The sequence below is a fragment of the Mandrillus leucophaeus genome, unplaced genomic scaffold (assembly GCF_000951045.1).
Source record: "Mandrillus leucophaeus isolate KB7577 unplaced genomic scaffold, Mleu.le_1.0 Scaffold555, whole genome shotgun sequence".
Lineage (NCBI taxonomy): Eukaryota > Metazoa > Chordata > Mammalia > Primates > Cercopithecidae > Mandrillus > Mandrillus leucophaeus.
The window spans coordinates 400,352-414,655 of NW_012105975.1; the positions used below are offsets into that span (position 1 = coordinate 400,352).

General features: G+C 43.3%; 1 protein-coding gene across 1 annotated transcript in view; it reads right to left on the bottom strand.

The window, feature by feature from the left end:
* Positions 1-14,304, bottom strand: part of ARMC9 (armadillo repeat containing 9) — a 218,680-nt gene that overhangs the window by 87,412 nt on the left and 116,964 nt on the right. Inside the window, exon 19 of the mRNA XM_011998077.1 lies at positions 9,900-9,955. Coding sequence (XP_011853467.1) covers positions 9,900-9,955 — 56 coding nt within the window. The remainder of the gene's footprint in view (positions 1-9,899; positions 9,956-14,304) is intronic.

A 14,304-nucleotide genomic window follows, 5' to 3' on the forward strand; every position in this document is an offset into this window, starting at 1 on the left:
ACAGTATAAAAAGGCCTCAAAACAATGGAGATATACTATGCTCATGGAATAAAACACTTAAATTGATTTATAGATTTAATGTAGTCCCAATCAAAATCCCAACTAGTGGCAAGAAGGAGGGAAGTAATCAGCGAGGGAAAGTTCTCTGACTCATGGAAGGGAGGAATCTATTCCAAAGAAGCTGGATGAAACTGCAAATAAAGAATAAATATAATGAAAGCTATCTTTCCCTCAGTTTTATAGATGTCAATAATTTACCTTATTGTAACTTATGTAACAGAATATATTTGACTATGTCAGTTAAGTTGGAGTGTAAATGTCAGTTAAGTTGGAGTGCAATTTTCAGACCAATCATTCAGAGTTTAATGAAAAAGAATTTGACTATTTAAACAAGATGAGTTTGTTTAAATATTGATGAGTGATGAGTTTATTTAAATCGTAATGAGTTCTTCAAAAGTGAGAAATCGAACATTTGTTTTTTATCACTTTTCAAACTAGAAATTAAAAAACCACTGCAGCTGTATGATGAGTAGACAGGAACCCTCTCTACTATTTTTTTTTTCTGTAAATCTAAAATTATTCTTCCCCAATCACCCAAAATTTTAAACACAGCCAGTAAAGAACCTTGCAGCACGGTAAGTTATACTGCCTTCGCTAGAGAAACACACACAACAGCCTTGTACAGTTGCCACTGTTGAATGCCTGCCGGATGGAAAGTTAGTAAAAGAAATCACAGTAGTGTCACTTTCGAATGAAACAATAGCCTGTTGAATTAAAGATTAAGCTGCAAACGTGAATGCTAAGTTAATATCTCATCTGCAGAACTACCCCTGGATTCGTTATTTTGCTTGTAATCTTCCAGTATCAAGAGTCACTAATCACAAAGATCTTTTATGTAAATACTTGGCAACGAAGCACAAGTAACACTGGCTGAAATATTTAAAGTGTTGGATGCTTTATTGACTTTCACGGTTTATCCTGGAACAAATGCATTGACATTTGCACTCATGATACAAAAGCAATGATGGGTAAAACCACTGGTGCCTTAGCACAAACCAAGGCAGTGATCTCAAACTCTAGTAGCGTCACCGTATTTCACCACAGATAGATAGATGATGCATGACAGGTAGATAGAGTTTCATTTAAGGCTGTCCTTGATGAAGTGGTAGGAATTAATTTTATTAACTCTCAACCCTTATGGCCCATCTTTTGGAATGTACAGGCCGATAAAGCAGTTCCACTATACTAAATCAGGATGGTTATCTTCAGGAAAGGGACTGTGAGATTAAGTTGCAAGCCACTTTTTTCAAGGAACACCATTTTCATTTGAAAGAGTAACTGACAGACTGACTATGGTTATTTAGACTTAAGTATATGGTAAATGTTTTCTCAAAAATTAATGAAGTGAGCCTGTCACTTTAAGGAAAACAACTGATAGTATTTGTTAGCAATAATACGATTTAAACTTTCAAGAAAAAATGAGAATTTTGAGAAACCTATATCTGCCATTGTGAGCTCAGTAGCTTCCCAATACCTAAAGGCTTTTCTGATGCTATTGGTGTTGATATTAACTAATACACAATGTCTGATGTTGTATAATAAAATGTATCAACATTTGGGGCTGGGCGCAGTGGCTCAAACCTGTAATCCCAGCACTTTGGGAAGATGAGGTGGGTGGATCACCTGAGGTCAGGAGTTCAAGACCAGCCTGGCCAATATAGTGAAGCCCTGTCTCTACTAAAAATACAAAAAATTAGCCAGGCGTGGTGGCACATGCCTGTAATTCCAGCTACTTGGGAGGCTGAGGCAAAAGAATCACTTGAACCCAGGAGGTGGAGGTTGCAGTGAACCGAGAGATTGCACCATTGCACTCCAGCCTGGGTGAGAGAGCAAGACTCCATCTCAAACAAATAAACAAACAAACTAAAAATTTGGAAAAACTGTAAAACTTGGTAAGCCAATATTTTCCAAATGATCAATCAATTATAATACAAAATCCTGCATGGGTAAAAGAGCTATTGAAAATGTCAAACAGGCAGGATGTCCGTAGAAATTGGGAAGTACGAAAAGCAATATAATAATAATAATTATTATATTTATATGATTATTATATTATATTATTATTATTATTTTGAGACAGAGTCTTTCTCTGTTGCCAGGCTGGGAGTGCAGTAGTGCGATCTTGGCTCACTGCAACCTCTGCCTTCTGGGTTCAAGCAATTCTCCTGCCTCTGCCTCCTGAGTAGCTGGGACTACAGGCATGTGCCACCACACCCAGCTAACTTTTCTATTTTTAGTAGGATGGGGTTTCACCATGTTGGCCAGGATGGTCTTGATCTCTTGACCTGGTGATCCGTCCACCTTGGCCTCCCAAAGTGCTGGGATTACAGGCGTGAGCCACCATGCCTGGCCATAATTATTTTTCTGAGACACAGTCTCACTTTGTTGCCCAGTCTGGAGTGCAGTGGCGCAATCTCGGTTCACTGCAACCTCCACTTCCCAGGTTCAAGCAATTATCATGCCTCAGTCTCTAAGTAGTTGGGATTACAAGCGTGCACCACCACACCTGGCTAATTTTTGTATTTTAGTAGAGATGGGGGTTTCATCATGTTGGCCAGGCTGGTCTTGAACTCCTGGCATCAGGTGATCTACCGGCCTTGGCCTCCCAAAATGCTGGGATTACAGGTGTGAGCAACCGCACTCGGCCTGAAAGTCAATATAATTAAATACACCATATCAATAGTATGAAAGGGAAAAAAACAAAGAATGATCATCTCATATGATGAAGAAAAAGCATTTAACAAAACCCAACACTCAGCAAACCAGGAACAGAGGGAAACTTTCTGAATCTTACAATGAGATCTATGAAAAAATCCCAGCTAATATCGTACTAGATGGAGAAAGATTGAAAACGTCCACTGTAAGATCAGGAACAAGCAAAAGATGCCTACTCTCTCCACTTCTAGTCAGCATTGTACTAGAGGCTCCAGCCAGGGCAATTAGGCAAGGCAAGAAAATAAAAGATAGCTAGATGGAAAAGGAAGTAAAATGATCTCTATTCACAGATGACACAGTCTTGTTATACACAGAATCCTAAGCAATCCACACCAAAATAAAAAAACCCAAACAAATCCAAAACTCACAACAAACAAAAAACTCTTTGAGCTAATAAATTCAGTAAGGTTGTAGGATACAAGATCAATATTCTAAAATCAATTGTATTTCTATACATTAGCACATTTGATTGTTAGGGAACAATCAGAAAATCGAATTAACAAAAAGCAAAATAGATCAATAGATTTTAATTAACAAGATAAAAATGATTATTTATTTATTTATTTATTTATTTAGTTATTTATTTAAGATGGAGTCTCACTCCGTCACCCAGGTTGGAATGCAGTGGTGTGATCTTGGCTCACTGCAATGTCTGCATCCCGGGTTCAAGCGATTCTCCTGCCTCAGCCTCCAGAGTAGCTGAGATTACAGGCACACACCATGACGCCCAGCTAATTTTTGCATTTTTAGTAGAGACGGGGTTTCACCGTGTTGGCCAGTCTGGTCTCAAATGCCTGACCTCAGGTGATCCGCCCACCTGGGGTCCCCAAAGTGCTGAGATTGCAGGCGTGAGCCACGGCACCCAGCCAATAAAAATGATTTTTTAAATTGGTTTCTAATTTCACATTGCAACTAACTTTTAATAAACTATTACCTGTCTGATTTTAAAGTAATACTGAGCAAAAATATCTATCTGAAAAGGCTTTGAAAATACTTCACCCCTTTCCAACTACACAGGTGTGTGAGGCTAGATTTTCTTTATGTCCTTCAATCAAAACAACATATGACAACAGATAGAGTCCAGATCAAACTGTGTTTTTCTGATCCAGACATTAAAGAGATTGGAAAAAAAAAACCAAACCAAAAACCCACAATGCTACTCTTTTTAAAATTTTGTTTTGAAAAATAATTCTTTTTCATAAGAATACTTATTAATATTAATGTGATAGATTTATTATTGCCATTTTAAGTTATTTAATATTTTAAAATTTAACATTTTATCAGATTAAAGTTCTCATTTAGAAAATTTTGATAGACAAAATACTCATAAACTCTTCAGAATCTTCAGTAATTTTTAAGAATGTAAATGGATCCTGAAACCAAAAATTTGAGAATGGTTACTTCAAACCTTATATAAATATGTATGTTTTTCTTTCCTATGTATAATATATTTAATAACTAAAACTTTATTTTATTATTATTATTTTTTTTGAGACGGAGTCTTCCTCTGTCGCACAGGCTGGAGTGCAGTGGCCGGATCTCAGCTCACTGCAAGCTCCGCCTCCCGGGTTTACGCCATTCTCCTGCCTCAGCCTCCCGAGTAGCAGGGACTACAGGCGCCCGTCACCTCGCCCGGCTAGTTTTTTGTATTTTTTAGTAGAGACGGGGTTTCACCGTGTTAGCCAGGATGGTCTGGATCTCCTGACCTCGTGATCCGCCCGTCTCGGCCTCCCGAAGTGCTGGGATTACAGGCTTGAGCCACCACGCCCGGCCTAAATAAGGATATTTTTACAAAGATTTTAACTACAGCATTGTTTGAAGTAATAAAAATCTAGAAAATTATACATTCATAGCATTAAAAAGTATCAACTTGCTACACTGCCTAACTCAGAAGGACTTTCAAGAAACATTAACAAGAGAAAAAGGTGTAGAAGTATGTGTGTTCCTATCTCTATGTTATCTCATTTTGAAAAACAAATACTGACAAAAGTATATACGGATCTGTGTATAGTACACACCTCCGTGTACTCTGCCTGTGCATCTTTTAAGTACGAAAGCACGCGCACATACTACATCATTAACATGGGTTTCTTGGGGGGGTTTGATGTGAGTGCAGTGGAGGGGCAAAGGATAACGCTTACGCTTGTGCTGTCTCCCCTAGAGGATGCTACCCTTGCTGACCACACCCTTCCCTTCCTCAACCAAGCTCACTTCCTCTTCACCCCAGGCCAGCCATCTCCCAGTATTCCCGGAGTACTTGGAATTTCTGCAAGCACTTCCTGTGTCTATCACCCTTATGAACCTATAATCCGTATTTATTTTCTGTTACTTGCTGTTTTGCATTCATGTATATCTCACAAGAAGGCAATATAGGGCAGTGGTTAGGAACATGGACAACTGAGTCAGACCACCTGGATTTGAATCCCAGCCCCGTAGGTTACTTATTAGCTGTGTGAACTTGGCAAGTTACCTATTTCCTCTCTGTCTCCTCATCTGTGAAAAGTGAATAAAATAGCACCTACGACAGGGCTGCTGAGAAGAGGAGATGACTGAACACCCATAAGGTGCCTAGAACAGTGCCTGGTGCCCAGCAATGCCAGCAGGCGGGAGCCACTGTTGTCAGAATCACTGTGATCTTCCCTATCTAGGCTGGAAACTCTTGGAGGTATTTCAAACCACAGATACTCTTTTAGATTTCTTTTGCATCCCCTCCCCATTAGTTCCTACAATAGTGTTATTTCGAGGCCCTCAAATATTTGTTGAGTAAATATATGAGCAACTCTTACATTTGAGCACTTTGTGTAGAAGGAAATTGCTGAGCATATGATTGTCACTTACATGGCAACCAGCAAGTAAATGTCCATGGCTGACCTCACCTGGCACTTAAACCTGTTTTGTCAAGAGAGGAGAATATTTGTCTTAAAAATCAGTCTTCTAGAATAGCACAGAAAGGCCTTGCATTTCTACTTAACTAAGCCATACAAGGAAACTGGCTGTGATATATAGTAAGGAAACCTGAGTCACTGGGGGTGAGAACAATGGAACCAGGCTCCTAAGCTTAGTGATTTACCATCAGCCCTTTTGTAACATACTACGTCTGTTTCATATAAAATAAATGCATTAGGTAACACATTTCTCCAAAGTGCTAAATGAGATGCATTTGAAGCCTTAAATAACAGCTGTCATTGTCCATTCCCTGGGGTGTACTGTCCAAGCTGATCTAATGATGGTTTTGTTTCTCTGGAGGTTTAAATGGGTCTGGGGCCTTGTGGGCCAAGAAAGTATAAGTGGTTTAGAAAACAATGAAAACGGCTGGGCGCAGTGGCTCAAGCCTGTAATTCCAGCACTTTGGGAGGCCGAGACGGGCGGATCACGAGGTCAGGAGATTGAGACCATCCTGGCTAACACGGTGAAACCCCGTCTCTACTAAAAATACAAAAAACTAGCCGGGCGAGGTGGCGGGCGCCTATAGTCCCAGCTACTCGGGACACTGAGGCAGGAGAATGGCGTAAACCTGGGAGGCGGAGCTTGCAGTGAGCTGAGATCCGGCCACTGTACTCCAACCTGGGCGGCAGAGCGAGACTCCGTCTCAAAAAAAAAAAAAAAAAAAAAAAAAAAAAAAAAAGAAAACAATGAAAACACCCATCTTTTCGATGCCATTCTGCAGACTCTTCCTGCCTTGAATGTTCAAGCTCTCCCTCTTGGCTGGAGCTATCCCATCAGCATTTTAACATGCTCAGGTTTCTCTCATCTTAAAACAAACAAAAATGCACCCCTCAGCCACTATTGCTCTTCTGTGCACAGCCCAACTGCGGGAGGAGCAGTATACACTTTTTAAGCCATTTTCTCACTTCCCACCTGCTCCTCAATCCATTCATTCCGCTTTTGCTCCATCAACCCACAAAAATGCACAGCAACTGACTTCCACGCCACTAAACCCCATGTCCTGTTCTCACTTCTCTCTCGAGGAGCCTCAGAGCCTCTCTGCATTTCTCACCCGAACTTCCTTATTCCTATTCCCAGCTTGCAGTTTATAACGTCAGCAAAGAAGGCGTAACTGTCCATGCCTTTCTGCTACATAGGCACACATATAATCCATAGCCATGTGCGTTTATACATTTGCCTCTTCCGAAATTATTGGTCAAATTACTTTATGATTTCCTTTTTTTATTTGACAATATATCCTAGACAGTCTATAAATCAGAACATGCATTTCTAGCTCTATCTTTATTTTTTTTTATTTTAGTATATAAATGTATGTATATTCAGACATAACTTTGTTAGGTTAGCACGTTAGATCAAGTTATTACAAATTACAGAGAAAAACTAGACTTTGCATCGGGGGTTCTCTTTAGAGTTTCCAGTGGGGCAGGGATAGTAGTGGTGGAAATTGTGAGTGCACAGATTTCAGCTCAATATGATTTAGAGTGAGCATAATTTACCCTGGTCTCAGGCCCCATCCCACTAGAGCCACATTTTTTTTTTTGAGATGGGGTCTTACTTTGTTGCCCTGGCTGGAGGGCACTGGCAGGATCTTAGCTCACTGCAGCCTCCGCCTCCCAGGTTCAAGTGATTCTCATGCCTCAGCTTCCCCAGTAGCTGGGATTATAGGTGCACGCCACCATGTAACCAGCTAATTTTTGTATTTTTAGTAGAGATGGGGTTTCACCATGTTGGCCCAGCTGGTCTCTAACTCCTGGCCTCAAGTGATCTGCCCACCTCGGCCTCCCAAAGTGCTGGGATTGCAGGTGTGAGCCACTGTGCCTGGCCCCATTAGAACCATTTTATCTTTAGAGTCGCTAAGCAGCTAACTGAAAAGAGTGGTTTCATTTTCTGTGTTTTGGGTCTAAATATTAAATGAAAGAACATTTACATTGCTAAGCAAGATAAGGTATGAGTGCAACACCTTGCAAATAATTTTGCTGTCTCCTTCAAAGCTGTCACCTTGGGAAGTGATAACCACATTCCAACAACAGTGTTACTTCTCAAAGGATTCTTGGAAATTTTCTTTTAGCCTAAGATCTGTCACTCTCTTTCTTCCCTCCAACTTTGAAAGATAGTTATAAACGTAATGCTTGCCGCCGGTGAAAGCTGAGTAAAATCCAAGCAAGCCCAGCTGTGCCCGGACTGCCCCTGCTGACACTGGCGAGGTGCAGTGAGGCCTACCCGGGAGAAGGAGCCCCCATCTGCTGCCATCTGGTTCATCACAGAGTCCCATTTGGCCCAAATGACAGATTCTTTCCTTATAATTTTCCAACTAAGCCTCTTCTAGGAATCTTCTGAAAATTCTAGTTATCACAAGTATTTTCAAACATCAACCTCTTAAAAGAGTAGCAGAAGTCCAGATTACAAGACTTCTGTGTTTGTTCATTTATAGTAGACAATTGCTTTCAGAAGGAAATTTCCAAAGGTTGAGTTCTCATCATTAACTAGAACAGTTGAACAAAATGAATTTTCCCTTATAAGATAAAAACAGGATTCATAGCAAAAACAAAGCAAAACGAAAAACCAAAGCAAACCGGAAAACCCAAAGGGATGATACAAGAAGGAAAAAAAACAGATCTCGAGAGGAACTTCTGGACACAATGAAAAAAAGTTGTTAAAAACAAATAATTAAACGTTAATTTAAACTATCATTTAGAATGATATTGAAGGGCCAGGCACAAAGGAGGTGTGACTCATTATAATCTAAAGAAGGCTGCCTGAGTCCGGGAACTGCCTAGGGGCTGGCAAACAATGGCCCAAGTGTCAGGTGCCTGCTTTCGTATGCCCGCCAGCTAAGAATGATTTTTGTGTTTTAAAATATTTGAAAAAAGATTTAATGACGTAAAAAAAATTGTATGAAATTCAAATTTTCAGTGTCCATAGTTTTACAGGAACACGGCCACGTTTGGCCACTTATGTACTGCTGACAGCCACTGCGTTACAGCAGCAGAACTGAGTGGCTGGAACAGAGACTGTGTGGCCTGCAAGCCCTAAAATAGCTCCTATCTTTTCCTTTACAGAAAGCGTCTGCCGACTTCTGTTCCAAACCCAATTTTACCACCATCAACTCTTTGTGTGAGCTCAAGCTGGTGTTTTCCCTCTGGCTCCACCTACGTAAACAAAGGGGCCTGGAGAAGATGATAGGGGCCAGGACCCCTATCTGGAGGTCAAGCTCTGCACTGCGGGACACGGCAGGAAAAGCCAGCAGGAGCACGCGCCCGCTGATGCCACCTGCAGCCCATGAAGAAAACGGCAGGCACAGAGGCCGCCTGCTGAGGAAGCATCTCCCAGCAGATCTCAGCACATCCTCTCTAGCAGGGGCTCTTAAATACCTCTTTCCCAACTGATGCCATCAGTGATCAAAAACCTGGCTTTTACACATTTCAGAAACTGACAGGCCACGACTCCAAACAAAACACATCGTCTGACATCCACTTTTTCAGTGAATGCTCCCCGCGAATGAAGGCAGGCAGATCAAGTATGACCAGAGGGGACAACAGGTCTTTTCCTTCTGGGTCTCTGAAGGAAAACCATGTAAAATCTTGTCATCTGAAAATCCAACTACAGTCCCCGAGTCACCATTCTTTACGTCATTTCAGAGACTCACATACATTAACTTCTAAACCTTCATGCTCTAAAACACAAGCAAGTAGATTTTTCACAGCTGAGGAAACACAAATCAAAAGAATGCAAATAACAGAGAAAACTGGTCAGTTCCGCTAGCTCTGAACTAAACCCAGGACCCCTCAAGCCAGAGACTCTCGCCAGGCACCGACGCGCCCAGCACTCCCACCGCTGAGGAAGACAGGCCAAGGCTCGTGCCCCTTCAGAGCAAAAGCTCACACAGAAGAATGGTCATTGTTCAGCTTCCCATGAAACCCGAATGACGGGCAATGCTGCGTCTCTGCTGTGAACCCAGGGAGTGTGGGAGTCTTCAAACATGGCCACTGGGCTCTCCACATGAGACCCCAAGTGAGACCTGAACCCCCACCCAGCGGAGCTTTAGCCAACCCCCAGAATTGTGAGAAACAGTGTAGCAGGAATGAAAAATCTCCATTTCTGGACTAGCTTGTCAAGGCAGGAAAGAGAGAATAGTTTGGTAAGAGTTTTCTATGTGGTGTCAGGAGCCTCCAACTTACTTCATCATCTTCATCTTCATCATCATCAGATTCAAGAACGCCATCTGGTAGCTCTTCTATAAAGAAAAAAAGAATCAATGAATCATGGCACCGGTCCACGGAATCTGTCAGCCTCTGCAGAGACAGAAACATCTTTTTTTTTTTTTTTTTGAGACGGAGTCTCACTCTGTCGCCCAGGCTGGAGTGCAGTGGCCGGATCGCAGTGGCCGGATCTCAGCTCACTGCAAGCTCCGCCTCCCGGGTTTATGCCATTCTCCTGCCTCAGCCTCCCGAGTAGCTGGGACTACAGGCGCCCACCACCTCGCCCGGCTAGTTTTTTTGTGTGTTTTTTTTTAGTAGAGACGGGGTTTCACCGCGTTAGTCAGGATGGTCTCGATCTCCTGACCTCGTGATCTGCCCGTCTCGGCCTCCCAAAGTGCTGGGATTACAGGCTTGAGCCATCGCACCCGGCCGGCGACATAAACATCTTAATGAGAATGAGGTTACATTAAAGTCATCATACTCCTAATCATCCTAATCACAACCATTTCAGTCACTGTCTGATACCATCCTAAGCAATTTTAAAGAGTAAATCTCTCCATTTTTACCAGAACAGTTATAGTAGCATGGGAAAAATTAAAAGCCAGCATATAATTTTAGAGGAATTTAAGGGAACGAAAGTATATAAATATTTATATCTAGGCATCATGCTAGATCCTGCCACACCCGTTATTTCACTTAATCCTTACAAATATTTTGTTGACTATTATCCCCCATTTTACAGAGAGACACAGAGAGGACAGAGACTTCTTGGTCTCACTTCCAGTAAGTGGCAGACAGTTGAGATTCAAACCGAATCTACTTCTAAACTCCATGATTTTTCCATGGGCAGTATGGGTGGTGGTCACGGCAGGTAGGGTTCCTGAAGGCTCTGTGGTCCATTGCTAGGTCTTTTTAAGAGTTTACAAAAGAGCAGTAAGTTGGTAGCACAATGGAGTTACAGAAACAAAGAGCCCCTGCTTCCTCCTCTGTAGAATAAGGATCGTATCAGTCACTTCTCAGGGGTCAGGAGGACTGCACAATACACCACAAGGGAAGCGCCTGGCCTAGGGCCAGGTACGAAGCAGGCTCTGCAGAGGTGCTGGTACTTTCTCCTCCACGAAGTCTTCCCTGATCCCCTTGCTCAGCAGCCATCTCTTCCTCCCCTGAACACACTCAGCGTTTTATCTAGAACTCCTGACAATTCACGCCACTGCTGGAAGATTGCTGCTTACTAATGAGTGGATGCCTGCTGACTTGTCTCTCACCCACTGCACTGGACTGTGAGTCCCTGGGGACAGAGCAGCTGACTTACTCCTCCCTCTACCCCTACTACATCTTTCTTATTATCACTTGTTTCTTGAACAAATGACATGAAGGTAAAGAAAGGCTGAAAGAAGAAAGGAAGTCAAATGGGAAGTAGGAGAAAAGAAGGAACCAAAGGCCATACTTGAGGAGAGCACCCAGCTTGTAAAGGTGGCAGGCAGGATGCACCCACATTTGATCAAACATCAAACCATTCCCAGGAAGGAAGATGTAGAAACCCATGTTCTCAACCTAGCGCTCATTCTAAAGGGAAGGACTGCACTGACTTCACTGGACCGAGGCCAGCGGGACACCAAAATGTGCCCCTGCTCACTGAGGCTTGCAGGCCCCACGGGTCATAGCATTGTTGTGGAATGCCATTTAGTCTAGAAAGCGACTTTCCAGGCATGAAGACGTGATGCCACTCTGCTTTCTGCTGAGGTTTAATGACTAACTTCCCTATCCACGAACAGCATACGCCATTCCACTTTCAGGAAGTGCTGCTGTACTCATCAGTTATAAACCGCTCATTTTCGAAAACAGAAATGCCTTTTTTAAGACTCTTGGCTATTTTGTAAGGCCACAGATAGCCCAGCCACGCTTCTCTTTCTCTGCCTCCCCCTGCCCAGCTCCCCTTCTCCTGACCCCATAACCTCTTGGCCTGCTGGCTCAGACTCATCCCACTACCCAGAATAATCCTGTCCTGAGAAGTGAAGTGCCTTATAGACCTCAGCACCTCTCTGGGACGACTGTCTCCCATCCTGTTCCCTGAGCTGGTGCACACTCCACGAGGTGCCCACACTCTGATAACTAACACGCATGGGGCTAGAATGGCATCATTCCTTTCCCGGGGGCTCTGCCTTGCTCCTGCCCAGTGACATGGCCGGTGCCTCTGTTTTCTCTCTGGCGCTGGTTCCCCTCACTGAGGGCTGGCATTGTGGTCCAGGCCCAAGCCTGGGGACAAATCTCCCTGCTGTTGTTGTTGGCAGCTCACCCTGCGTTGTCAATGTCACCAGCTGGAATTTTCCTTTAGGCTTTGCCAGAATAGTCCTTCCCTACCTGTGGGGTTAGGTCACTAAAATATACTTGAATTTTAATACTTGAAGACCTTAAAACTTCACTGGAAAAATTGTGCTAGAAGACTGAGATTGGACTTGGACGTGTGAAAACCCACAGAGATGTTTTCAAGTTTATTAAAATAGAACAAGGAAACCAATACTCTAAATAAAGATGGTGGCAATGCCATTTCACACATCTTAAGAACTGGTACACTAGCAACAATTTGCACTCTGCTATTGATTTCCACTTGAGGATGAAGACAGGCTGGAGGCTGTCCTCCTGGGTTTCACTTTGATTTGATGCTGGTGATGGATGTCGCGAGGTAGTTGTGTGTCTGGTCTTCCACCTGAATGTTTAATCACTATCAAATTTTGTTTCAAAGTGGCGGGTTCCTGCTGCTGTCCTATGGATACAGAATAACTTAGGTGCTTGAGATAGAAAGAGAAATACTTTAGGCCCTCTTTATTTAAACAATAACTTACTGAACTAAATAGGTATTTCCCAAGCCTTCCAGAACACCCAGGGTTATAAAGCTTTAGCTCTGCCCAAGACAATTTCTTCCAGAGACATCCCTTACAAAAGTATAAACTGTCCCCTTATCCCACTCTAGCAGACCGGTCCAAGGGCCAGGCTTATGAAAGAGAAAAATGATGCTTCTTGGGTCAGAGAGTAAAAGGGGCCTATCTCCTGCTTCTTGGCTGCCAGGAAGGAGGGAAGACAAGGAGACAGATGTATCTCAGTGGACTAAAACACACAGGTGGCCTTGAAGAAGATTCTCAGCCTGAATGCACAGAACTCCTGGCCTGGGAGGGCTGGGCACAGCTGATGACTATGGCACGGATGTGCAACAATCCTCCGCCCCTACCCTGTGGCCTACCCAGACAAGGCGGGAGAGCAACCTCAGGCAGGACTGAGGTTCAGGTTTTATTTTATTCTTTTTCAATATGCCAGAATGAGGGTTGAGAGTCAGAAATAAAGTTACTGCAGAAAATAAAGTTCTAATTTTTGCCCACCTGAATTTGGGATGAATTATAGCTGTTCCAAAAAACCCAAAGAAGAGATATTCAATGCAAATGCGCACCCAGCCTTAAAAGGACAAAGGTTTCAAAGCTCCCTGGCTGCTCTCCTCAGCTGCCTCCTTTTCATCGGGAGCCCCTTGGACATCCTCGTTTCTGCGACCCAGGCAGTGATGCTCTGCCTTGGCTGCACATGGGACCCCCACTGGGAGCTTGAAATCCCCTCCCTGAGAGGTTCTGATTTAATTTATGTGGGGTACTGTCTTAAAAGATTTAAACATCCCCCCCGGTGACCGCCCTGTACAGCCAGACCGAACCCCGAGCTAGAACAAAGGCCACCTGGGGGCTGCTGGCCTTGGCCGAGCAGCTGACTCGAGACTCACTCTTCACTTTCTGCTCATGTGCGGAAGGGATTCACGCATGCGACTTGCAGTGATGTGGACTGATGGGTGTCAGGGAAGGGAATGGAGAGAGACTCGGTGACAAACCTGGCCCTGGATTCCAGCAGTGCTTGGCACCTCTGGCAGGAGAACGATGTCAGGAGTCTGCAGAAAGAGCCAAAGAACTTTCCCCACGACCTCTGCCCCATCCCAGGCTTCCTGGCCTTCCTCTCTCCTGCTGACTATGGGATGTGGGTTGTTATGGTAATGGAGGAGACTGGATAGAAAGAGGATCACATTGCCTCCTTCCACACTGCAGTTGGCAGCATCAGTGTTTCCGGAGTGAATGAATAAAAGTGGGAAAATGATGAAGTTTCCTACAGTAGCATTTGCTTTCATTATCGAACCCCTGGACCCTGGGGAAGCCACCTTAATAGTGAGTCAGGATTTAGGAGGGGAAAGGGAGAGGCCACATAAAGAGAACTTACAAGGTTAGGGAAGGGTTTCTGTAATTGCTTTTAAGTTTTTTTTTGTTGACTATATGCCTAGAGTATGATAAGAGATTGTTAATCTTTGGACAATCTGGCCTTGACTACCTGGCTGAACCTTTTTTTTTTTTTTTTTTTT